The sequence below is a fragment of the Gobio gobio genome, assembly GCF_949357685.1.
Source record: "Gobio gobio genome assembly, chromosome: 10".
Classification (NCBI taxonomy): domain Eukaryota; kingdom Metazoa; phylum Chordata; class Actinopteri; order Cypriniformes; family Gobionidae; genus Gobio; species Gobio gobio.
In genome coordinates, this window is record NC_137116.1 from 49,262,569 (window position 1) to 49,288,704 (window position 26,136).

Consider the following 26,136-nt stretch of genomic DNA (forward strand, 5'->3'; position numbering starts at 1 on the left):
TGTGTGTGTGTGTGTGTGTGTAAATGACCGCAACATGACCAAAAAACATTTGTTTTACCCTTTATGAACAAAAAGCAAACTTACAACCACTCCACTATGCTCTCTCTCTATATATATATATATATATATATATATATAGAACATATGGAGTGGTTGTGATTTTGCTTTTTGTTCATAAAGGGTTTGTTCACAAACAATTTTTGGTCATGTTGTGGTCATGCTCATTATGCCCCTTAATCTCATTTAAAATAATTTTAACAGTTAAATGAGAATAAAGGATCTGGTGCATAAGTGTTGTTATATAGTTTTTATTCTCTTACAGATGTAAAAGTAATGCAGTTTAAAGAGAACCGATGTCATTCTGACATTCAACTAAATAACTATAAAAAAAAATAAGGCCTAAACTTAGAGAGCCACATGTTCTTTTGTCCACAGATGGCCAGGCCATGGTGAATATTTTTGTGCAACACAATGCTGTCTATTAAGTCTGGCCATTGTTTTGGTTTTGTACCAAATGTAAGTTAATTACCAGGCTTAAATTCCTTAACATTGTTTGCAGTTGTTAGTTTAATTTTAAATATTCATTTGTATACGTATAGCCTTTACATGTCGATATGTAGCCTAACAAAAATGGGCAACAGATTATTGAATAAGATATATCGTTTTTTGTAAACCTATTTGCAATTTTTATTAGCCTATACTAGTCATCGTAATAAACAATGTAAATAACCTCAACCAATTAGACACATAGCACTTCATTTCATAGGCTGTTGCACAAATACTTGCACCGTGTTCTCACCTCGTTTTATTCTCATGCCATCCTTTGATTCTGCGCAAGAGGGCGCCATTTAACTGCTCTATACAATGAAAGGTTGCTCTTTAAAAATGTAGGCTACTTGAAAACACGCATACTCATGCTTACTTCTCAACATCAAAATCACACTCAAGCGTCACCAACACCTGATTATTTACACAATGACAAGGAAATTAACAGAATGGCGTCGAACAGGACGGAAATAAACAGCTAAAGGTAGTTAATGCGCAGTGAATTGTTTTAGCCTATTGGGGTGTCAATTTGAAGTACGTTTTAATATTTTATTTTATATTTAACTTTAAAACTGTTGATAATATCATGACAGTTTCTATAATTGTATCAAACGGGACATAATGTGTTTATAATTGATTCATTAAATCCATCCCTAGTGGTTTTTTTTACTTATTGATTTTTTTCTTTGTGATGTTTTTGCACTTGATTTCCCTCAACAAATGGTATCATTTCCAAGCATACAAACAGCTATAAAACTAAAGAAATGCCTAGAATAAAAATGAAATAAATCACGTTAGCGTACACATGCTCGAACCAAATTGGTGAAATTATCTAAATAAATAAAAACTTTGTTCACTTAATTGTGATATAGGCTATAAAAGATAATTCCGATCAAAAAAAAAAGTGTCCACTATAATAGGAGAGGGGTATACTAAAATACTTCATAAAAAGTAAATAAGTAAATAAATAAATAAATAGTTCATGACAGGAATGACCCGCCCCCTGCGGCTTTTGTCCAATGGGATTAAACCTGGTCGGACTGTCACGTCCTCAGATTAGATCGAGTAAACTTCTTGTGCTCAAGGAAGTTTATTTTCGCAGCCGTTCATGCATTTCCACCCATATCTTTTCTAGGGGGGTCAGGACTGGTGAATCCAAACAATCAGACCTCTCATACAGAAAGACAAATAAAGATGTGCTTCACTGCATGCAGGCGCAGGTGGATCAGAGAGATTTAACAGAGAGAGAGAGAGAGAGAGAGAGAGAGAGAGGAGAACTCAAACAACACCTTTACTTTCACCTGCTGAACTTTTTTAAAATATTGTAGACGTCAACAGCAGCTAAGAACTGAATTTGAAGACGAAGAAGAATAATCTGGGATAATAATATCTTAATTTCATCAGAAGACAGATTCAAAAAGGTAAACAACGTTTTTCTGTTTATTTTAGATTTGTATGTATTTTAGATATGCATAGTTTATATTTTAAAATATAGTTATACATATTTAGCTATTTATACAAGTATTTTTTAGGCACTTATGCGTTTAAGCTTCTTATAAAATTAATATAATTGTTGTCTCAACAATTAATGAAACTGTAGTGCGTTGTAGACAGTTTTACGACCAGTTGTGTACGTAAAAAGAGATTTTGTGATCTTTGCGCTGCTTTTCGTGTGTCTGGAGTTCATACATCATCTTAAACTATGGTAATATTACGTTTGAACATTATAGTATGCTAATACCATGCGTTTTTGGACATATACCATATGTTTGTTTTTTACTTGCGTATTAAACCACAGTAATACCATGTTTTTTGGCCATGTAATGTGGTAGTATTCTTTTAAATAAATACCTTGTGCTACTATGTATTTACCATTCATGACACTGCTATAGTTTTTATGCAAGACCACACAGTTTCAGCCTAAAAAAATTAGGTCATAGGGTAAATCACATTTTTACCCTCTCACCTGTTGTTGGTCATTCAAAAGATGAATTAATTAATCATTAAAACAAACCTGTGACGGGATGGTAAATAAGAATGGATTCTCTTCAGGACACCTGATCCTTACAACTGTATGTGCCTGCGTAGGCACCCCCTTTCCAGAACGGCCCAGACAGTGAAGCTCTTGTGTTTTTCTATCCAAACCTCTCTTTTTTTCTTTTTTTTTTACCTCAGGCTTTTATTACCATGGTAACCATGCGCAGGCATAGTGCAGCCTTGACTTTTTGCTGTAACAAAGGAGAGAAGTTGGGGGAGGCTGGGCAATGGGCAGTAGGTGAACACATAGTAACCAACCAGGCCAAGGAAATAGTTTATCTAGGCCTTTGCCAAGGTCTAAAAGTGTAGTATGCATTCTTCTCTTGTTGTGGTTTTGCACGCTACAGTAGATTTTAAGACAGAAGGCTTTTAAATATAAAGATAAACAATGCATGCTTTTAAATATATATTATTGAAGTCAATAAAATCATGACATTACAATTTAAAACATAATAACATAACTTTCATATCTCATCTACAAATAAAAAAAGATACCAAAACAGCAAGAACTTTTCAGGAATTTGCAAAATATCTCAGTTAATTGTGCTGTATTTGATTAGAAATGTGTATCTATCTATCAATGGGTAACAATATTCGACTGTAATCAACATATAACCTCCTAAGATTATTAGACATATTTCAAGTTTTTGTTTTGAGTCCTGTTTTGTCTAGTTTTGCCCTGTTTGTGACCTTATCTCCCGACCATATGATCTAAAATTAAACAAACGGCATATTTGACAGGAACTGAAATCTATGCATTTCAAAGTCAGCTCTGGACAATGGCTGAGATTGAGTTTAACTCCCACGGTCAGGCCTGTAAACAGAGGCTTTGTGTGGACAGACTCTGATCCCTGGTGCCGATGTCGCCACTCTACTCTACTCTCTGTTGTTACCTCACACTGGTAAACAGCACAGTTATTTTAGCACAGTGATTACACGGCTTGTGGTTTTGGGTAACGTCATTTTGGCCTGTGCATTAATTGATGTCACTGACGACGTGCTGACCTTTAAAAAGATATTTAAAGGGACAGTTCACCTATAAATGATCATTCTGTCATTGTTTATTCACACTTGTTTTGTTTACGAACACGTATGCTGTTATTTTAGTTTTTCCAGAGTACACAAAGGGAGAATTACTGTCCATAGATAAATATATATATTGTATTTATGGTTATTTATATACATTTATATATGACATTCCATGGCAGCTCCTATATATATATATATACACTTCCGTTCAAACGTTTTAAAAAATAAATTAATGCTTTTATTCAGCAAGGATGCATTAAATTGATCAATGTTATAATTTTACAAAACATTTCTGTCAAATAAAGTATGTTCTTTTTAACTTTCTATTAATAGAAGAATCCTAACAAAAAAAAAATCAATTTCAACATTGATAATAATAAGAAATGTTTCTTGAGCAGCAAAGCAGCATATTAGAATGATTTCTGAAGGATCATGTGACACTGAAGACTGGAGTGATGGTGCAGAAAATTCAGCTTTGCCATCACAGGAATAAATAGACCCTTTTCACATTTCCGGGTCATAGTTGGGTTAACTTTTATAGCGGTAAATATATTTTTTGTGTCCCTGTTTGCTCAAATAGCAAAAGAAAAACTCCACAATAGTGATTTCACAACTTACAAAAAGAGGGAAAAAATAGAGTGAGATTGATAACGGCAGTGAAAAGAGAGAAATGTGGTAATTTTTACCATCACTCCCATAGACGCTGTATTAGAAACACACACAGCAGCTGTAACTTGTTGTAATTTGATGCAAAAGTAATAAAATACAAAGTATTAGTGTTAGTAAAAAAAAAAAGAAAATACAAAATACTTTGCAGGATTTACGATATTGATGTCCATTAAAACGCGTCATCACAGTCTGTGAAAAAGGGTCTATTACATTGTAAAATACATAAAAATCAAAGCGTATTTTAAATTGTAAAAATATTTGAAAGTATTACAGTTTTTACTGTATTATTGGTCAAATAAATGCAGCCTTGGTGAGCATAAAGAAAATGTTTAAATTTTACCGACCTCAAACTGTAATGTGTGTGTGTGTGTGTAATTTCATATAATTTATAAAATAATAATATAAATAAATGTAGATATTATAAAATAAAGTATTTATTATGATTTGTTTATTTACTTTTTTTCACTCTTTTCAGTTAATAATTACTTAAATGTCCTAAATCTGTTCCTTACACAAAGCTATTGTATGCCTTAGACTGGAATATGGTGAATTGCTTGAATTGGGCTAAGTTTTCTTAAAAAATATATTTTTTTAAATTACTTGGTCTAAAAGGGATATTTGACCAAAAATATAAATTACCCCATGATTTACTCACCCTCAAGCCATCCTAGGTGTATATGACATTCTTCTTTCGGACGAACACATTTGGATTTATATTTTAAAAATGTCCTGGCTCTTCCAAGCTTTAAAATGGCAGTGCATGGCAGCCCAAAATTTGAAGCCCAAAAAAGTTCATCCATCCATTATAAAAGTGCTCCACACGGCTCCGGGGGGTTAATAAAGGCCTTCTGAAGCGAATCGATGGGTTTGTGTTGGAAAAATATCCATATTTCATGTTATAAAGTAAAATATCTATCTTCCGCCACACGGCCTTCCGTATAATGAGATATTTTTTATCTTTGTGTGAATTATCCCTTTAAATGGTAAATTAAGAACCTAATCTGTGTGCAATACCCGAGTGATGCTATTCATGTTTACACATTCAATTGCTTCTTTTAGCAGGCCATTGGTCCTCACTGAGAGATGTTTGAGAAACAACCGTACGAAAGTCCCCCGATGTACACCCCCCCTTCCAATGGCTTTGGACCACCGGGGAGCTTCCATGACCCACGGAGTGAATTTGATCCCTACCCTCCACCTCCAGGATCCTACTATATTGGCGAGGAGGTACCACAGCATTTCTACAAGTGGTTCTCCCCTCCGGGAATTGTGAAGATTATGGTAGGGACCGTTATAATCCTCTGTCTAGGAATCTTCGCCTGCGTGGCCTCGACTCTGGTTTGGGACATGCAGTACGGATTAGGTTACGGATCAGGTTATGGATCTAGCTATCCTGGATATGGAAGTGGGTATGGACAAGGCAGCGGGTATGATACGGAAGCTATGGAGGCGGATATGGTTACGGAGGCTACAATTCCTCTCCGAGCCCTTACTCTGCAAAGACAAGCATGATCGCCGTCGCTGCCATAAATTTCATCATCGCTTTGGGATTCTTTGCAGCCAGCTTCTCCAAAACCAACACGTTCCGCAGCAGGAAGTTCTACCTGGCGGTGCTTGTTGTCAGTTCCATAATGGCAGTGATTCAGGGCATTATAAACATTGTGTACATTGTAGGAGTGAATCCTATGGCCCAAAGCTCCACCAGCTCATACTACAACCCCATGATTATGATGTGTCAGAACCTCTACGGCAGCAGTATGACGGGAATGGGGGCCGGCTTTCCTGTCTATAACCAGTACTTGTACCACTACTGCTACGTGGACCCTCAGGAGGTACCATTTAAAGTTACAGGATGTTTGGGAATGTCTTTATTTAATTTGTGTTTTCTTTATAGTCTACAATCAAAGGATTACAATGGACCATAATTTCTACTGGTCCTTTAGTGTATAAAATCAGCCAGGAAGTGCATTTACATCTACGATGGAAGCCTGATCTAACCGTAGCATTTTATTTTGAAGTGCAATCTGTAGTACACTTTAAAAATGATTCTTCGAAGTTCAAAGTTTCAGTCTTTCTACTTAAAAAAATTTATGTTTAATTCAATGTTACTTGCCGATTCTTTGTAATTAATTGTGAAAGTTGCTTCTACATATTTTTCTCAATGTATTTAGGTTGATTTAGTGATTTCTGGGATCAATTACTCGCCCTCATGTCGTTCCAAACCCATAAGATTTTCATTCATCTTCAAAACAAATAATGATGATATTTTTAAAGAAACCTGCCAGATTTGAAAGTCCATGTAAACAAAACTCTGACGACTCAAAAAGTTCATAAAGACACTGTAAAAGAAATCCATATGATTTAGGCTTTTATTCACATATAAGCATTGATCAACTAACATACACAGCACATCAAATATGGTAAACGGAAGCTCAATTTTGGTAAACAGAAGCTCTTTTTATTTGGCTAGTTTATTAACTTGCTTCACAATAATTTCATAGTGCATCACTGCATAACCGACACGCTGCAATTAGAATAAAAGATGTTAGATTAACTTACTCCTCATTTAAAAAACAACTTGTTTAGCACATTTTTTCACAACGTATGGGCCACAAGAGAAATATTAGGAAAATAAATTAAGACCGTTATACCAATATCAGAATATGTTGAAGTTGATTCAGCTCTCATTGGTCAGTTTTTACTTTCACTTTCTGTAGTGAATAATTGACTGGGGTGACTAAATAAATTAGTAAATAAACAAGTAGGCTAAATCAGGGGTTTTCAAACTTTGATGCCAAGGACCCCCAAATGTGAGGGACCCCCTTCTTAAAAGCCATCTAAATATTTTTATGTATGAAAAAACATTTAAACAGATAGAACAGAAAGTAGTAAGTGTGACATTATAAATACAACATATGGTTTCCAAACATAAAGCGGATGTGCTTAATGTTGGATGTATAAACCCGAAGAAGAAAATTTTCAATTAAAAATTATAAAAGCAACTTTCACAATAAATGTATGTAAGCAGCTCAGGTACTGCGTTAAGAGTACCGCCTTACAACCCCAGTGAGCAAGTTAACGTAGAAAGTAGAAATGTAGTTAATGTAGAAAGATACAAAGCAAACATATAATACAATTCTGGAAAGTATGTATACGGCAAAAAATAAGAGAAACATTTAGAAATCAAACCGTTAGAATGTTCTGTAGACTTTATCCATTTTTGCCCCTTTTCTGGGGACCCCATAGAACCTTCTCAAGGACCCCTGGGGATCCTGGACCCCAGTTTGAAAACCCCTGGGCTAAATTACCCAATGACAGGGGGCCTCGGACCTGTGGTTTGCCCCCCAGTCCCCCTGAGAATTATAAAAGCCCCCCCATGTTGTGTGTCCTGGCGCCGGGACTGAGGAAAATGTGTCTTTCCTCAAAACAACAATTTTGCTCGAGAACAGTTACACCTCAAATACATAAAATATACATTTTAATGGAAAGATTCATCCAAATGCTTTAAAAAAACTATGAATTGGGCTTCCATTGTGAGTCCATTACTGTTAACACATTTTCTGTTCTTTTTTGCAAGCTAAGAAACAATAATTCAGTGAAGAGTCAAAATGTGTTCATGTAGTTGTTAATGACCCAGAACTTTAATTTCAATATAGAACTGATTATAAGAGGGAGATGAATATTAAGTTGATACTTATAGTCAGGGACGCCGCTAGCAATGTTGGGCTCTATGAAAGAATATGATGTTGGGCCTCTACCGCACCAATCTAGCTATCCAAAATCTTTCTCTACAATTTAATAATACTGACCAATAAGCTCCGCTTGCTCATCCCAGAATGTCCCAATTGGCTGATGAAACATTGATTAAAATTAAGATACAATTTATACAAAATGAAATTTACTTTAAAGAAAGGCTTTCTACAAAATAAAACTTAATGAAGTGGTCAAAATCATGCCTGACCCACTCCATGTCTCCTGACATTGCGCATCTTATGCTGTTCACTTTTCATAATCTACATAGATAGACATAAAAAAATAGCATTACAATATTTAAACATAATATATCAAATATATCTTTTCTTAATGGCTACCACAAGTATAGTAGCCTCTAGTACAGAGAAACTTCATGTCTGAGTGGGATTTGAGCAAAGCGTGAGCGGTTCATTAGTCGAGCGTTTTTGTTTTGCCAGAAATGCAGAAATAAGCCATAATTTAATTATATTTGTAACTCTTTGGTAGATTATTCATTTATAATTTCCATTACATTACTACTAGTACTGTTACTACTAATAAAACCAATCTCTGGGGGCCCCAAAAGTGCGGGGCCCTTAGAATCGTCACACAATTAGCGGGGCCCCCGCTTATACTATACTAAATTATTTTAGCTTGGATAAATAATTGAAAAATATAAATAATGATAAATCATTTCTGTATGCATTGGACTTAATGATCCATTTTCGTCTTTCCCAGGCAGTTGCAATGGTTTGTGGGTTCATGGTGGTGGTGGCACTGGCTGTGGCAGCCTTCTTCTCCTATAGGACCAGAAGCAAAATCTGGCAATACGGGAAGCCAAACATCTACTGGGACCGACCACTGATGGGAGGAACCGAGGGCAGAGATGTGGAGGATTGGGTGAGTTTTATTACAACTTTAGTCATCTAGGCTGAGACGTGCTGCATGGAAGAAGAAACACATGGTCACTAATTAAACGGCACACCCAGATCAAAGTGGCATGAAGTGTCGTGCCTAAGCTGATGAAAATAAAAGGCCAGTGTCAGGCTTATTGCTAGTCACTAAAGCAAAAATACATTGTAGTGGAACAGATACATTTCAATGCGCAAGTTATACACCGATCAGGCATAACATTATAACCAGTATAACACTGATTTATTTCTTTATCACATCACCTGTTAGTGGGTGGGATATATTAGGCAGCAAGTGAACATTTTGTTCTCAAAGTTGATGTGTTAGAAGCAAGAAAAATGGGCAAGCGTAAGGATTTGAACGAGTTTGACAAGGGCCAAAATGTGATGGCTAGACGACTGGGTCAGTGCATCTCCAAAACTGCAGCTCTTGTGGGGTGTTCCTGGTCTGTAGTGGTCAGTGTCTATCAAAAGTGGTCCAAGGCAGGAAGAGTGGTGAACCGGCGACAAGGTCATGGGTGACCAAGGCTCATTGATGCACAGGGGGAGCGAAGGCTGGCCCGTGTGGTCCGATCAAACAGACGAGCTAAGAAGTTAATGCTGGTTCTCATAGAAAGGTGTCAGAATACACAGTGCATCGCAGTTTGTTGCGAATGGGGCTGCATAGCCGCAGACCAGTCAGGGTGCCCATATCATAGGGTCATAATGTTATGCTTGATTGGTGTATATTATAGGCTCCAGCATTCCTGTGACTATACATAGGACAAGCAGTTTAAATCTTCTAAATTGTCAATCAAGATCTTTTGTTTAGGTATATGGGAGCGGTTTGATGGTGTTTGGAAGCCTTTAATAGTTTCAATGGCCTGTGCGACACTGGTGATAATTCAGTCACAAGGTTGAATGAATTGCTGATACGGTCTGTTTGTTAACAGCCAGCCTAGTTTCGCTGTGATTGATCATTAACCAAACTGTGAAAGTCGAGTGACTTTTAACTTCTCAGGTCTGTGAACTTGTTAAACTTTTGTAATACCCAGACGGTTAGTAGGCATGCTTGAATTAGTATTTCTTTGCAATTGATTGAATAAATGTTGTGTATATTTAAACATTTATTTATTAGAAGTTATAAGAATATATTTAAAGAGTGTGGCCGTTTCAAATAAAAAATATATTTAGTTTAAACCTTGAAATGCCAAAATACATTATATACTTCAAGGAGTAGAAGGAACATACATTTTCAATCTTAAAATACATTTTGGGTAAATGCAAAATGTGTTATTTTTTTATATTGTTTGTATAAATGTATTTAGATTGGAAACATGTTTATAAAAATTTAAAATTTTTGAAAAATAATAATAGCTAAAAATAGATTTTTTTTATCTATTTTAACAACATTTTTTGCCTTTTTTTTGTATATTTAAAGGTCCCGTTTTTCGTGTTTTTTTGAAGCTTTGATTGTGTTTTTTCAGTGTGCAATATAACATGTGTTCATGTTTCGCGTGTAAAAAAACACAGTATTTTTCACACAATTTACTTATCTGTTTACCGCTGTTTTCTCTGTCCTCAAAACGGCTTGAAAGATTTCCCTGTTCTATGAAGTCCCTCCTTCAGAAATACGTAACGAGTTCTGATTGTGCCAGCGGTTCCCATGTTGTGATTCGACAGCAGCTTAGCGCACGTTGCCCGGAAAGGTCACGCCTCTCACCATAACGGGGATGCATGCGCTCAATGATCTCTAAGTACAGCGTCCCTGGGAAAGCCAAACAAAGGTGACTTGACTCCGGGATGAAAATAACAGCGTCTCGACGACATGGCAACAAACAAACTATACAAACGCAACCGAACGCAACACTTCCTCTTCTCCACGCGGGAGCAACAAGACCACGCCCCCTTTTTCGCGTATTCTTGTGGGCGGAGGTTAGTCGACAAACTATTCTACTGACGTAATTGGCTTTATGCACAGCTGCACTACTTCCTGAACTTCAGCCAGCTCCTTTGTTTCCTGTCTGCCATTATTGGACAAACTGATTAATCCAGGTGTGTCTGATTATTGTTGTTGTGACTACAGAGGTCAGGCACACCTGGATTAATCAGTTTGTCCAATAATGGCAGACAGGAAACAAAGGAGCTGGCTGAAGTTCAGGAAGTAGTGCAGCTGTGCATAAAGCCAATTAAAGCAGGATGTACAGGGATGTAGTCCAAACCGGCCATTCGCTGTAGGCTTTGAAAGGGAACTTCTGTTAAATAAAATATCTCGCTTGGCATTGAACTTTGAGCTTTATAATTTTACAGGTATTATATATGCTCTAACAGCAACATTACACACTAACTAAAGTTTGAAAAATGGGATCACGAAGAACAGGACCTTTAAAAAAAGATCTAATTTTTTATATATATATATATATATATATATATATATATATATATATATATATATATATATATATATATATATATATATATATATATATACACACACAGACTTATTTACATAGTATGTACTGAAAATGGCTGTCAGTAAATTCTGTAACTGACAAAACTGTTCATCAGCTTGGCGAGGATAATACTATACTACCCAGAAAATAGTAATGTATGTTTGCATTACATCTATGTTGTTATATGCGTTACAGATCGGTTTCAGTGATGCAGTACATTTGTCCTGTGTAAGAGAACATGAGTCATGATGTGTGTGTGCATCACACATTAACATTGAATTACTCATTGTGACTTGAAAAAGAGGAGCAATTCAAGCAATAAAGGTTATTCAAAAAACAGGCTTTTTTTTACTTTAATGTAATATCTATCATATTAAATAAAGTTTGAGTACTGTGAGTACTTTTTTTTCCTTGGGCTGGGTAAAAATATTGATTTCTCGATTTCCAAGAATCGATTAGTCATCCTGTTTTCAGTTGATGAATGAAATAAACATTGTAGCGCGCTTCCCATCCAATAAATCGCAATAATATTTGTGCTTTGTTACTATTGATATGAAACAAAGTCTCAGATTTCAAATTACGTCCATTTTATTGCGAAATTCAAAAACATAAATGTCGTTGTGGTGCGAGATCGCTCTGCAGCAGCTCAGCTCGAGAAACAGGAGCGCCTAACACACCTGAACTCATCCGCTTTAATACCAGTTACAACGCAAAATAAACATAAATGAGCATCTCAAAGTGTTAAAAGATACAGTACAACTTCCCGAAATCCGTATCATGTCACATGAAATCGCCCAATCAGTGTTTCAACCGCGGAAAGACGTCAGTCAGTAAAAAAGCTTGTGAACAATGTCATGTAACACATTTACCTCAGATAAAACATATCCAGTGTCCATAAACTCGTTAGTCAGCAAGAAAAAATAACTATAGCTAGAAAGGAACGAGAACTGCCTGAACACAGGTTTCTTCCAGGAATGAACACATCACAATATTCCTCATTTAAACAATTCCCACCCAAGGCAGGTTGAGTTGCGATAGTAGTGTGCTGAATCTCGCAGTTATGTTAAGGGGCGTAACATTTCCTGGCATGAATAATACAGCGTTTATAGTGGGTCCGTGAACAGGGATTGTTTTGAGAACGTTGTCGTCTGTACTTGAAAAAGGCAAAGGAAAAACTTTTCATTTTTAGTACATAGTTGTCGTGTAAACGTACCCTAAGTAGATTGTAGAACCATTGCCACCAGTGGTGTCTACGATCAACTTAGCTTACAATTCTTTTGAGAAACGCAGTCCAGAGGAAGAGTGCTGCAACAATGTAAAATATAACATTCAAGCATGAAACCCTATTCTAGTAGGGTTTGTAGGAAGGCATAATGTGGCTTTAATTGTTTCAGATTAAATGGAGAGCAAATGGCTCCTCAGATTGTCTCCCGAGACCCTAGAAAAATATGTCTCGTTTAGCATTTCACAAGAGATCACAGTGTGCTCACTGCTTAGATTTACAGATACCAAAGTCTGCAATAAAAAGTCAGAGATCTCAGTATGAACTCAAACATTTCTCATCATATTTTTCCAAAACCATCCATAATTCTAAAGCTCTATACTCTTAATGCATGTTAAAATTGCCTCATTTGTTTCTATTTTTAATTCTAGGAATTTTAGGAGAAATGTCTAAGACAAAGTAGCTATAAATGAGCAACTTCTTAGGAATAAATCTTTGGTCCAGTCCAGTCTGCAGGTTGTTAATGAACCCGCGGCTGGTAGTGGAGGCTCCGTGGGGAGCGGTTTGATTTTGGATTAAGTCCATTGGAAACATAATTACTACCATCATGAGACAGGTCTGTCTTTCTCTGCCCTGGCGCTTCCAGTAGATCTATGAGCTCTGACAGCGTTCCACACACTCCCTTTGAATACCTTTCTCTCTTTACCTTTCTATCTCTCCTTCACTTTTTTTCTGGCGCAAAAGGAGGTCACGAGCATGCAACGACCCTCTTTTCTGTGTTCTCAAGCATTCTTTCCCTGCTTATGTAGCGTGATCACGGATCAGCGGTGGCTGTAGCTCATGCAGGGAAAGCATTGTTGGAATTCCGGGATGACTTGGGCTCTTCTACACAGTGGCTTTTCCCTTTCTGCCCAGCTGCAGGGAAACACTCCTCCACCCTCTTTCCTGCTGCGTCCTCCCTCCGAACACGCATGCATATCTTCACACACAACCTCTCCAGAACAAAACAAACAATCCCGTCGACACACACACCTGCTTTCATTGTTTTAGCAGTCTGCTGCTCGGAATAGTTTTTCCTTATATCCACATGGCCACTCATTTTTCACCTCATTTAATACTTCCACAAAAAAAGTATTATACATAGGAAATAGGAACACTCGTATAATGTACCAGAAGTCATAACTATTAGCATTGTGTGTTTAACACAAAACTTTCATGCAGAGAACATCCTCTGAAATCAAACTTCAACAGGAAGAGCCGGAGCACTTCTGCGTCTTATTCGCGACAGACTTTCCTGTACACTAGCAGGAAAAAAAGTCTAAACAATGGATCCAAAATAATTTCGTTTTTTCTTACATTGTAGCAATATACACAACATCCTAATAGGCAGACATAAGCTTTTGCAAATAAAATGTTTATTTATGTTAAGTAATTTTTCCAAACAGATTTCTATTTCAAATGCGGTTCTTTTGAACTTTCTATTCATCAAGAATACTAAAAAATGCATTACAGTTTCCACGGAAATATTAACCAGCACAACTCTTTTCAACATTGATAATAATACAAAATGTTTCTTGAGTAGCAAATCAGCATATTAGAAAGATTTCTGAAGGATCATGTGATGATGCTGAAAATTCAGCTTAGCCATCAAAAGAATAAATTACATTTTTTAATATAGTAAAAATATTTCACAATATTACAGTTTTCACTGGTGAGCATAAGACTTCTTTGAAAAACAAACAATCAAAATTTTCCGTTTGAATGGTAGTGCATATTTTTGAACCTGCGGATAGTGGAGGCTCCGTGGGGTGCAGTTTGATTTTGGATTAAGTCCATTGGAAACATAATTACTACCATCATGAGACAGGTCTGTCTTTCTCTGCCCTGGTGCTTCCAGTAGATCTATGAGCTCTGACAGCGTTCCACACACTCCCTTTGAATACCTTTCTCTTTTTACCTTTCTATCTCTCCTTCACTTTTTTCTGGTGCATGCAACGACCCTCTTTTGTGTTGTCAAGTGTTAGGGGATAACAGTTCAGGACCCAAGACCAGTTGTGAAGAATGAAGACCAAGAGTCAGGAGTGCAATTAATTAAAGACAGAGGTGGACAAAGTACAAAACTCCATTACTCGAGTGAAAGTAAAAGTACTACTGGTCAAATATTACTCTGTTACAAGTGAAAGTTGTTAAAAACTATTTTTACTTAAGTAAAAGTACAGAAGTACTTGCTTTTAAAAGTACTTAAGTATCAAAGTAAATTTCCTTTTTTATGTCAATGCATTATTTTATTATTGTTGTATTGTTGTATAAATGCACGCTATGCCATGGTGGTTTAAGCCAGTCAGTGATGCTCCATCCGACATGCTAGCAAACGACCACCTTGAACTAATTTAAATACTTAAAAGTTACAAAGCTTTTTAAAAAGCTGCTGTTACTTTAAGGCAGAATGCACAAATCCCACACACTGATACACATCCGATATTCCCCCAACTGTTTACGTTCACTTAAAGGGTTAGTTCACCCAAAAATGAATTTTCTTCCATTAATGACTCACCCCAATGTTGTTCCACACCCGTAAGACCTCCGTTCATCCTCGGAACACAGTTTAAGATATTTTAGATTTAGTCCGAGCGCTTTCAGTCCTTTGAATGTAAGTGTAAGCACACTTTGCTGTCCACGTCCAGAAAGGTAATGAAAACATCATCAAAGTAGTCCATATGTGACATCATTTGGTTAGGTAGACTCTTTTGAAGCGTCGACAATAAATTTTGTATCTGCTATCGCACCAGATAACACGTCAGCAGCGTCACTGTGGCGTTGTGAACGCGGATTCAAACTAAACCGGAAGAGAAGACAATGCTTAATAAAGTCTTAGGTTTTGTTATTTTTGGACCAAAATGTATTGTCGACGCTTCAAAAGAGTCTAACTAACCAAATGATGTCACATATGGACTACTTTGATGATGTTTTCATTACCTTTCTGGACGTGGACAGCAAAGTGTGCATACACTTACATTCAAAGGACTGAAAGCGCTCGGACTAAATCTAAAATATCTTAAACTGTGTTCCGAGGATGAACGGAGGTCTTACGGGTGTGGAACAACATTGGGGTGAGTCATTAATGGAAGAAATTTCATTTTTGGGTGAACTAACCCTTTAAGACATAATCAACTTTGTTTACGTGGATACTTTCCAAAATTAACATTTTGACATTTTGTGTGTATTGGTCTGTTTAAGTGCGAAAAAACACACACAAAAGAAAGCTCTATTCAGTACTCGTGCTCTGGCATCTGAGAGACTGAACTGAGCTCTTCTGAATCATGCTTTTTCAGATTCATCCATATGTCTATGCTTCTCTTTCTCCCAGACATTTACATTTTGAAAAAAAAAAAAAAAACACTTTTAAAGAAGAAGAAAAAAAATCATCCACTGACTTGCAAAGCTGCTACAGAAACAACTTTTGACTTCGAGGACCTTGATAGAAATGTAGTGGAGTAAAAAGTACGATATTTGTCTTTCAAATGTAGTGAAGTTAAAGTAAAAGTTTCCCTATAAAATAATACTTCAGTAAAGTACAGATACTCAAAAAGTGTACTTAAGTACAGGACTCAAGTAAATGTACTTCGTTACTGTCCACCTCTGATTAAAGAAAACTTTACTGAAGAATAGTTTGCAGTTTCATCAGCAGAAGCCAACTTCAAGTCTCACAAGGAGTTTGTAGGCAGCACCCCTCTCTACCAGTTTCAGACATACAATTTCTCAACAGTTATACTCTTTTCAAGGTCTAGCTACGTCATTACTGCAGGTTGACTGATTCTGATTGGCTAAGAGAAAATAGTACAGTTCCACACATTGGGCCTCATTCATGAAACTTTCGTAAATATATGAGCAAATTCTGAGTAATTTGCGCGTAAAATGGACATTTACGAAAACTCTCCTCCAGATTCACAAACGCTCCGTATTCCACAGATTTGGTAGTTAAACGTGTGTATATTAAATTAATTCCAAACATTCGTAAATAGGACGCGCGTGCACGCTCATTCATAATTAGCATAATCCCCGCCCATGAGTTAAAACTGCAAATGACGTCTGCAGGAATGCTGTGGAATATTCTGGACTGCTTTCTCAGGCTTGGCTCCAGTATATTGCATAATGCTAAAGAGACTAATTGGCCATATGCCTAGCAATAAATATTAAATTATCATGTGTCCATCAAAGCATTTTAGCCAGCTAAAAAGGCCTGGTGCTCTTCTGAAAACGGCCAGCTGGTGGCGCTTTCCATCTCAGCACTTTGCCGTCTGAGATACTTTGATTGCTATGAATATGATACAGAATATCCATGGCAGTAATGTGTTACTAGTATCTCATTTTGAAGAATATTACTGAATATAAAAAATGCAGTAAAAAGCAGTATTAACTTCTCCATTATTGTTGTTCAGTTGATGTACAAGTGGGATGATTGGTCGGTGTAGTTTTTGTCCCGCCCCTCCTCCACTGTGATTGGACGGCCAGGTAAAAAGTGACAGTGACGAGCGCTGCCTATTACCCAACGTTTAACAGTAAAAAAAAATAAAAGATGGGCCAAATCAACTCTTGAAATATTATTATGGTACATAGTGCATCAAAATGCAATGTCGTCAGTTTGCCTAAATTAGAACACAGAATGTTCAAATGTTTTACGCACCATTTACACGTGGTAGGGAGCAGACCATTTCTTTCGTACCAACTAACATTTTGAAGATACGAATAAAACGTGGTCGCTGTTTTAAATGCCTGATCAAAAGCTGTTATCATGTAATTGATTGCTATAATGGGAGCAATAACATGCCTAACATATTGTAAATTAATTCAATTGATAAACTAAGTAATAATACCAATACAAAATCATAACATAGTAATGCACCTATAATGTAAATAATAAAGAATAAAAAAAAACAATAATATACAGAACAGGTGCACAAAATAAACAAATAATTTTTTTATTGTATAAACATTTAAGCGGGGCTAGGGCTTTTAAGATGTAGGGTAAGTGCAACCGTGGTGTATAAACTAAGCTAATCGGGTAGCTGTATGCTATGCTAGAATGTATGCTAACTAAAAAAACATTAAGAATGAGATATGCTTGATTTCACAACTTATAGCTTCGGTTATACACTCACCTAAAGGATTATTAGGAACACCTGTTCAATTTCTCATTAATGCAATTATCTAATCAACCAATCACATGGCACTTGCTTCAATGCATTTAGGGGTGTGGTCCTGGTCAAGACAATCTCCTGAACTCCAAACTGAATGTCAGAATGGGAAAGAAAGGGGATTTAAGCAATTTTGAGCGTGGCATGGTTATTGGTGCCAGACGGGCTGGTCTCAGTATTTCACAATCTGCTCAGTTACTGTGATTTTCACGCACAACCATTTCTAGGGTTTACAAATAATGGTGTGAAAAGGGAAAAAAATCCAGTATGCGGCAGTCCTGTGGGCGAAAATGCCTTGTTGATGCTAGAGGTCAGAGGAGAATGGGCCGACTGATTCAAGCTGATAGAAGAGCAACTTTGACTGAAATAACCACTCGTTACAACCGAGGTATGCAGCAAAGCATTTGTGAAGCCACAACACGCACAACCTTGAGGCGGATGGGCTACAACAGCAGAAGACCCCACCGGGTACCACTCATCTCTACTACAAATAGGAAAAAGAGGCTACAATTTGCACAAGCTCACCAAAATTGGACAGTTGAAGATTGGAAAAATGTTGCCTGGTCTGATGAGTCTCGATTTCTGTTGAGACATTCAGATGGTAGAGTCAGAATTTGGCGTAAACAGAATGAGAACATGGATCCGTCATGCCTTGTTACCACTGTGCAGGCTGGTGGTGGTGGTGTAATGGCGTGGGGGATGTTTTCTTGGCACACTTTAGGCCCCTTAGTGCCAACTGGGCATCGTTTAAATGCCACGGCCTACCTGAGCATTGTTTCTGACCATGTCCATCCCTCTATGACCACCATGTACCCATCCTCTGATGGCTACTTCCAGCAGGATAATGCACCATGTCACAAAGCTCGAATCATTTCAAATTGGTTTCTTGAACATGAAAATGAGTTCACTGTACTAAAATGGCCCCCACAGTCACCAGATCTCAACCCAATAGAGCATCTTTGGGATGTGGTGGAACGGGAGCTTCGTGCCCTGGATGTGCATCCCACAAATCTCCATCAACTGCAAGATGCTATCCTATCAATATGGGCCAACATTTCTAAAGAATGCTTTCAGCACCTTGTTGAATCAATGCCACGTAGAATTAAGGCAGTTCTGAAGGCGAAAGAGGGTCAAACACAGTATTAGTATGGTGTTCCTAATAATCCTGATGATTTGCAAGACATTAAAGACTATTTTAACACAATTTAAACGACACGAATCAAAATGTGATTTTGTAAGAATTGTTATCAGGCTCTTAATCTTTAAAAGATTACCCATTAAAAGTTCTTTCAGCCAATAGAATCGCTCTGGGGTCCTAAGCGGACACTATTTCACATGTCACCGGACGTACTACATCTACCAGTGTCATTTGCGTCCCTTCACCTCCATTCATAAATCGTCTCCCGTGGCCTTATGGGATAGTAAAGTGTCCATCGTATGCACACTTCAGAATCTCGCCGGAAGTAGTAGGTCATCCGGATACTTTTCGCCTACTGTTTTTCGAATACTATGAATTCGGACATACTACTCTATTGGCGTACTGTTTTTCGCATACTATAGTAGAGAAGTATTCGATTTTGGACACAGCTAGTGGCTTTTCCTTTTCTGCCCAGCTGCAGGGAAACACTCCTCCACCCTCTTTCCTGTTGCTATATTTTTTAATATTTTAAAATAGAAAAGAGTTATTTTAAATTGTAAAAATATTTCATAATTTTACAATTTTACTGGTGAGCATAAGACTTAAGCCAACCTGCCAAATAACCATGTATGTAGAAATATTCCTGTTCATCTTAACTAATGTTGAAAAACACTGAGACCTTTTGCCTGTCATTATCTGAAAAATGTTGCCTTCTGATTTTATGCACAGCAGACTTTCTGTTTAGATATGTATTGACGTTTGCAGACTTTGTACTAAACAGGAAGTTTGTTCCTTTTTCAGGTCAACCATGTACAGGATGGGCAGAGCGTGCAGGAGGCGTCCATGGTGTTTTCAGAGAAGATGGCTCCTGTTCTGGCTTCTGCCCACAGTGTCGGCTCCATCCCCCTAAAGACTGGCAGTGTCTTTAGCTCTGAGACCCACAATATTATCGGGTGAGTGAGTGAGTGAGTGATCCGGCCCTGGCCTAGCTGGAGACTTTAATTCTGAGCTCCATGTAAACAGGCAATATTGAATGTCCCTGATAAGGAAATGTTGGAGCTAACTTTATTGCCTAAAGTCAAATGAAATTGCATTCCAGTTTTCCATACACTACTGATCAAACGTTTGGGGTCAATCTCTCGGTCACCAAGGCTTCATTTATTAGATAAGAAATACAATACAACTATAATATTATTAGAATTTAATAGGGGTGTAACGATACCCTCATGTCACATTTCGATACATATCACGATACTGAACTCACAATACGATATTATTGCGATACTCAAAGACTCCAAGACAAAAAATGTACTGTTGATTAAAATGCTAAATTTGGTATTACATTGGGGGTTAAAATGAATAGGCTTGGACTTGGTTCTGGTAGCCCAATGCACAGGACAATGGTGACACCAGAATACAAATATTCATAATTCTGAAGCTGAAAATACAGAATTATTTTAGACAAATATGCTTGCACTCTGTCACTGAATAGATATTTTAAAAATAATGTAGGGCACTTTTTACTTGTAACATAAGACATTTGACATTATCAGGACCCACAAATATTCCCCCATTGCATTACATTATATTCAACATTATATAGTAGTTATGACAATAAAACTCTGTAAACATTTTGGGTGAACTATACATTATATTTATTGTCACTATCCACAATATATATTGTTGCATTATTTTTATTGCGATATACTGTATTGTGACACAATATATTGTTACCCCTAGAATTTAATATATCTGTTTTCTATTTATAATGCATCTTAAAATGTAATTTATTCCTGTGATGCAAAGCTGAATTTTCAATCTTCAGTGTCACATGATCCTTCAGAAATCATTCTAACATTTCTTATTATTAGCAGTGTTGTAAACAGTTGTGCTGCTTAATAATTTTGTGTAAACCGTGATACAATTTTTCAGGATTTTCCAGGACCTATTTGAAATTGATCGTTCTTTACTGTCACTTTTGATCAATTTGCATCCTTCCTTTCTGAATAAAAGTATTGATTTCTTTCACAAATAAAAATCTTAAAGACCCCACACTTTGGAACAATAGTGTACAGTCACTCCTGATTCAAACTAATTTGTGCTGTGGCATTTTTTGGACTTTTTTGTGACCTTTGCTAGATGAAGTTGGATCAGCCAGTGCTATTGTGCTTTCATTAGTTATCTGGGCCATTAGTCTGGCTAATGGCCTGGGCCATTAGTTTTATGAATTCGGGTTAGATTACACCAGATATGATGCGTCTTGGCCCAAGATCAAACTTGGTGCGTTTTTTAATCAGATGTTCTTTCATTATAATTTGTTTTTAAATTAAGTCTCTCCCTCAATGTCTGCCTCTGTCTTTCTCTGTGTGGCTGTACGAGCTTTGATGGTATTGATTTAATATAAATTAATGGATTCATGTAATTTTTCTTTTGATTGTGTTTCAAAGTCCCTGTTAAGAGTAAACAAACAGGCATTGTCTCTGTAAAAGATGATTGGCTCTTCATTTCATTTCTTTTAATAGTCTGGCACATTTACTGGAAACAAACAATAAAAAAGCTATTTTGCTACATACTGGTTTGGCTATACTTATGAGGGCTACATTTTCAAAAATGTCCTCACAAACACCAATTTATGAGGGCATTTGAAGCATCCCTCACTATTTTTTATATGCTTATAGAGCAACTAATATTTTGTTACAATATTGCCAACAGGCTTCTGTTAATTATATATTTAAAAACAGGTTATAATAGCCTAAATACGATTATATCAAGGATAAAAAGCATTATGTTTATGAACCGTTCACATTAATGTTGTTTCTAATATGCATTTCCTCATTCTGTTCATAATTTTCCTATTAACATACAGTATTCTGAAGAATATTTTGATTCCTCGCTTCTCTGTTTGGATACAGTAGTAACAGTTTTTCCTCCCACAGTTACCCTGAGCGCTCTTTCAGCCACCCATCTCACTCTACATCCCCGTCTGGAGAAGTGAGCTCCAGCCCCTCCGACCAGACGGACACCATCCGCAAACCATCCGCCTCCAGGGGCAAGAGACGCAAGAGGAACCCTGAGCTGGACGAGTCCCAGTACGAAACAGAGTACACGACGGGAGGAGAGACCGCCAACGATTTTGACGAGGATCTATGGGCACGGTGAGGATTTGTTGTAGGCTCTGTGTTGGTAACACATTCCCGCATGGAAGTTTTTAGGAGAGAATCATCTCTGGAACGCATGTCCACATGCTAGTAACATAGACTATTTCTGGGTTATAGGGTCAAAGGCATGTGTGCATGTTTACATGTGTTGTTTGTTTTGCTATGATGAGTTAAAAAAACAGACCATGCTGGACCATGAGAGGAAAATCTCTTAGAAAACTATAAACCTAGTCTGGTCTCATTTGTTTTAATGACATATTTTACAGCATTTATTGACCTTTGTTAATGTTACTTTAATGTTAATTTTAGTTCACAGTGGATTTTACTGATGTTAACAGGTACAACTTTTAATCTTAAAAATGTATTGGTATGTGCTGAGATTATCATTAACTAAGATTACTAGAAGTGGAAACTATTTTCTTTGTTAGTTCATGTTAACTTATGTAGTTAACTAAAGTTAATAGTTAACTTTTATGTAAAGTGTTACCCAATATTCACTGCATTATGGCTAATTCTAGCTATATTTTTTCACTAGTTGTGTTGACACAAATGAGGAATATAGGGGTGAAAGTTTGGGTAGCTACATTACTCATAGAGTAAATTAGTAAATGGTGATATTTCATATTAACAGTTTTTCTGCCAATGGTGGGATTTCCCTTTAGCAAAATGTCAGCAAATGGATGTCACATTAGCAAAATTTCGGCAAATAGTGGAATTTTACAAAAGCGAAATCTTGGTGTATCTTATTTATTTATTTTTTTAAAGTAATTTTTTGGTAAATGGTAGTATTTCATATTAGCGAAATTTAAGTAAATGGTGGAATTTTACAAAAGTGAAATGTCGGCGAATGGTGGTGTTCCACATTAGCGAAATGTCTTTGAATGTTGATATTTCACTTTAGCAAAATTTCTGTGAATGGTGGAATTTCACTTTAGCAAAATTTTACAAAAGTGGAATTTTACAAAATGGTATCTTGGTGTATCATTATTATTTTTTTTCCGGTAAATGGTGGGATTTAAAAGTAATTTTTTTGGTAAATGGTAGTATTTCATATTAGCGAAATTTCAGTAAATGGTGGAATTTTACAAAAGTGAAATCTTGGCATATTTTTTTTGTATTTTAGTATATTATTTATTGTAGTATTTCACTTTAGTGAAATTTCGTTAAATGGTGCAATTTTACAAAAGTGACATCTTGGCAAATAGTAGTTTCACTTTAGCGAAATTTTGGTGAATGGTGGTATTTCCCATTAGGTAATTTTTTTTGAATGTTGATATTTCACTTTCGCTAAATTTTGGCAAATGGTAGAATTTTACAAGAGCAACATTTCGATGAATGGTAGTATTTCATATTAGCGAAATTTCTGTAAATGGTGCAATTTTACAAAAGTGACATTTTGGCAAATAGTAGTGTTTCACATTTGCAAAATTTTGGCGGGTGGCTTTTCACTTTAGCAAAATTTCAGTGATTCTTGGAATTTTACAAAAACAAAATTTCAGTTAATGGTAGTGTTTTACATTTAACAAAAATTCATCAAATTGTGGTATTTTACATTAGCAACATTTCTGTGAATGGTGGTGTTTCACATTAGCGAAAATGTCTTTGAATGTTGATATTTCACTTTAGCAACATTTCGCCAAATGGTAGTATTTCACATGAACGAAATTGCGGTGAATGGTGGTATTTCACATTAGCAACATTTCATTGAATGTTAATATTTTCGCAAAATTTCTGTGAATGGTAGTATTTCACTTTAGCAAAATTGGTGATAGGTAAATGCGTGTACTTTTACTCGCTTAATGGTCTGTGTTTTTCTGCGTTGAGCCAAATGAAAGGCTGTCAGTTCAAACTTCACCGCAGTTAATCCATTAAATACCATCATTGTTGCCTTGATCAAAATCCTTTTGGTCGCTCCAAGGGGATTGTTGCTAAAAGTGTAAAAGTGTTTATCCATTTCTTGAGATGAATGTTTATTAAATAACTACCAAATGACTATTGACCCCCTTTATCTTTTCTGCTTAAAGCTGAATATACATGCTCCATAAGTGGCAGCAAGTAACATAATAACAACTTCCATGTTAACTTCCTTCTGTTTCATTCCAATCAGTCTGTATCCAGAGATCACATCCGATACCCAGCGGCACGAGTATAAGAAAGAGTTTGACACGGACCTCAGGTTCTATAAAGAACTGTGTGCTGAAATGGATGACATCAACGATCAGATAAACAAGCTCAGCAGAGAACTGGACACACTTGATGAGGGAACGTCCAAGTACCAGGTGACCGACTGAAACATTTTAGATTAAAACGTAATCTCCCTGTTGTTCAAATACATTAATTTGTTTTTAATCTCACGTTATAGGCTGTAGCAGAGGAATATAATCGTCTGAAAGACCTAAAACGGGTGAGTCATGATTATAAATCTAAAGAATGACTAAACACCTGACTCACGTTCATAGTAATAGATGCTGTGCTTTTTAAATGTTAATATGAGGCTTTCTTTCCCTTATTCACTCTGCTTAGATGCCAGATTATCAAAACAAGAAGCACCAATGTCGCAAACTGCGCCACAAGATTTTCCATATTAAACGGATGGTTAAGATCTACGACCGCGGTCAGTAATGAGCTCCGTTAAACCGCCACACCTGCTCTCCTTGTTCAACATTTTTGCATCTAATCATGGGCGGCCATGACGAAGCCTTCAAATGACTGTTTGACCAAAGTTGCCCGACTCCTAACTGCTGTAACATTGGCTTCACCCGGTGCTTATGATTAACCTGAGCCCTAAAGATGGTTGCCTTGGAAACGAGGACTAGGGATTCCAAAACCTTTCAAAGTCTTTCCATTACCTGGGACATGTCCTTTCACTGGAAACATCTGCTTTACCCAGAGTGAGCGACTTCATATAGCCTGTAAAATGCCATAAAGCATTCAAATACTGTCATTCTGTTGTCTGTGTGTGATTTGGGTGTGGCTGTGAGTTCAAGGTCAGCTGATTACAGCGGTGCATGTTTGTTGGAAAGAAAATGTACTTTGGACAATCCTCTCCAACTGAGTAATTTGCACCTGCATTGACATCTTTGAAATCAATTTCCTTGTGTATGACTATAAGTGAGTTGTGTTTGCTTTATTGTCTATGCCTTCAATTGTCAATGTGTCACTGCTTGTTTTCAAGTCAGAAACCATAAATGTTCTCGTTTCCGAGGTGAGCCAAAACACTTCCCAATAACAACCGACATATTTAAACTTGCACACCATTAAAAAAACAACTGACTGCCTCAGTGAAAGAAGATAATAATATTTGGAATTTTAAATCACAAAAAGAAACTGGAATTTTTTTCAGGAGTGGTGCACTGTGCAAATGTATGCAAATATGCATTAATTCTGTTTGTGTAGTTCTAGATGTTTGTGTTGCATTTGATTCATTTGGGAATATTGTGATCTTCACACTATTTTTAAAACAATAATAATTGCTTATTTCTAACTAATCAACTATCTATGCAAGATCAAATATCGAAGTTCCATTTGTTTTGTGTTGTTATAGACATCAAATAAGTTTTGTTCAGAGATTTTTTTTGTACGAAAACTGAAAAGATTAAAAAGTGACCTTTTATAGGGCACTCATTTTCAGCTGTTAATGAGATAATGCTTTTTTTGTTTTTCTCATGTGAATAACAGCATTTGTTTATGTGCATCTACATATTTGTTGTCCTTTCTATTTTCAATAAAGTTTTGTATTTTAAGTTTGATCTGTTTTTGAAAGTGTAGCTAAAATTATTGCCAGGTTAAAGTTTTGTTTTAAATCATTAATGCAGAACAATATGAAGTTACAGTTTAAGGTACAGTAGTACTATAATATATGATACTTATTTACGTTATTTAAAAAGTAAAATTAATTGAATATCAATGTCACATGTATTTATTATGAATAAAGTACATTTTTCAACTTAAAACGTGTCGAATGTATAAGAAAACGAGATAAGAAATGCTAGACAACAATGCCCTCTGCTGGAAGTCTTTTAAATAACAAAGCAAGAGAAGGCATTCGCACTCGTTCTTCGTCAATG

General features: G+C 36.4%; 1 protein-coding gene across 1 annotated transcript; it reads left to right on the forward strand.

The window, feature by feature from the left end:
• Positions 1 to 1,835: 1,835 nt before the first annotated feature.
• On the forward strand, positions 1,836 to 26,018 carry LOC307132364 (occludin). The gene is given in 9 exon segments (XM_079826612.1): positions 1,836 to 1,967; positions 5,341 to 5,715; positions 5,718 to 6,113; positions 8,752 to 8,913; positions 19,713 to 19,864; positions 21,848 to 22,066; positions 24,177 to 24,348; positions 24,432 to 24,473; positions 24,593 to 26,018. Coding segments are annotated over 8 exon segments (1,593 nt in total). The 5' UTR covers positions 1,836 to 1,967; positions 5,341 to 5,364; the 3' UTR covers positions 24,692 to 26,018.
• Positions 26,019 to 26,136: the final 118 nt, after the last annotated feature.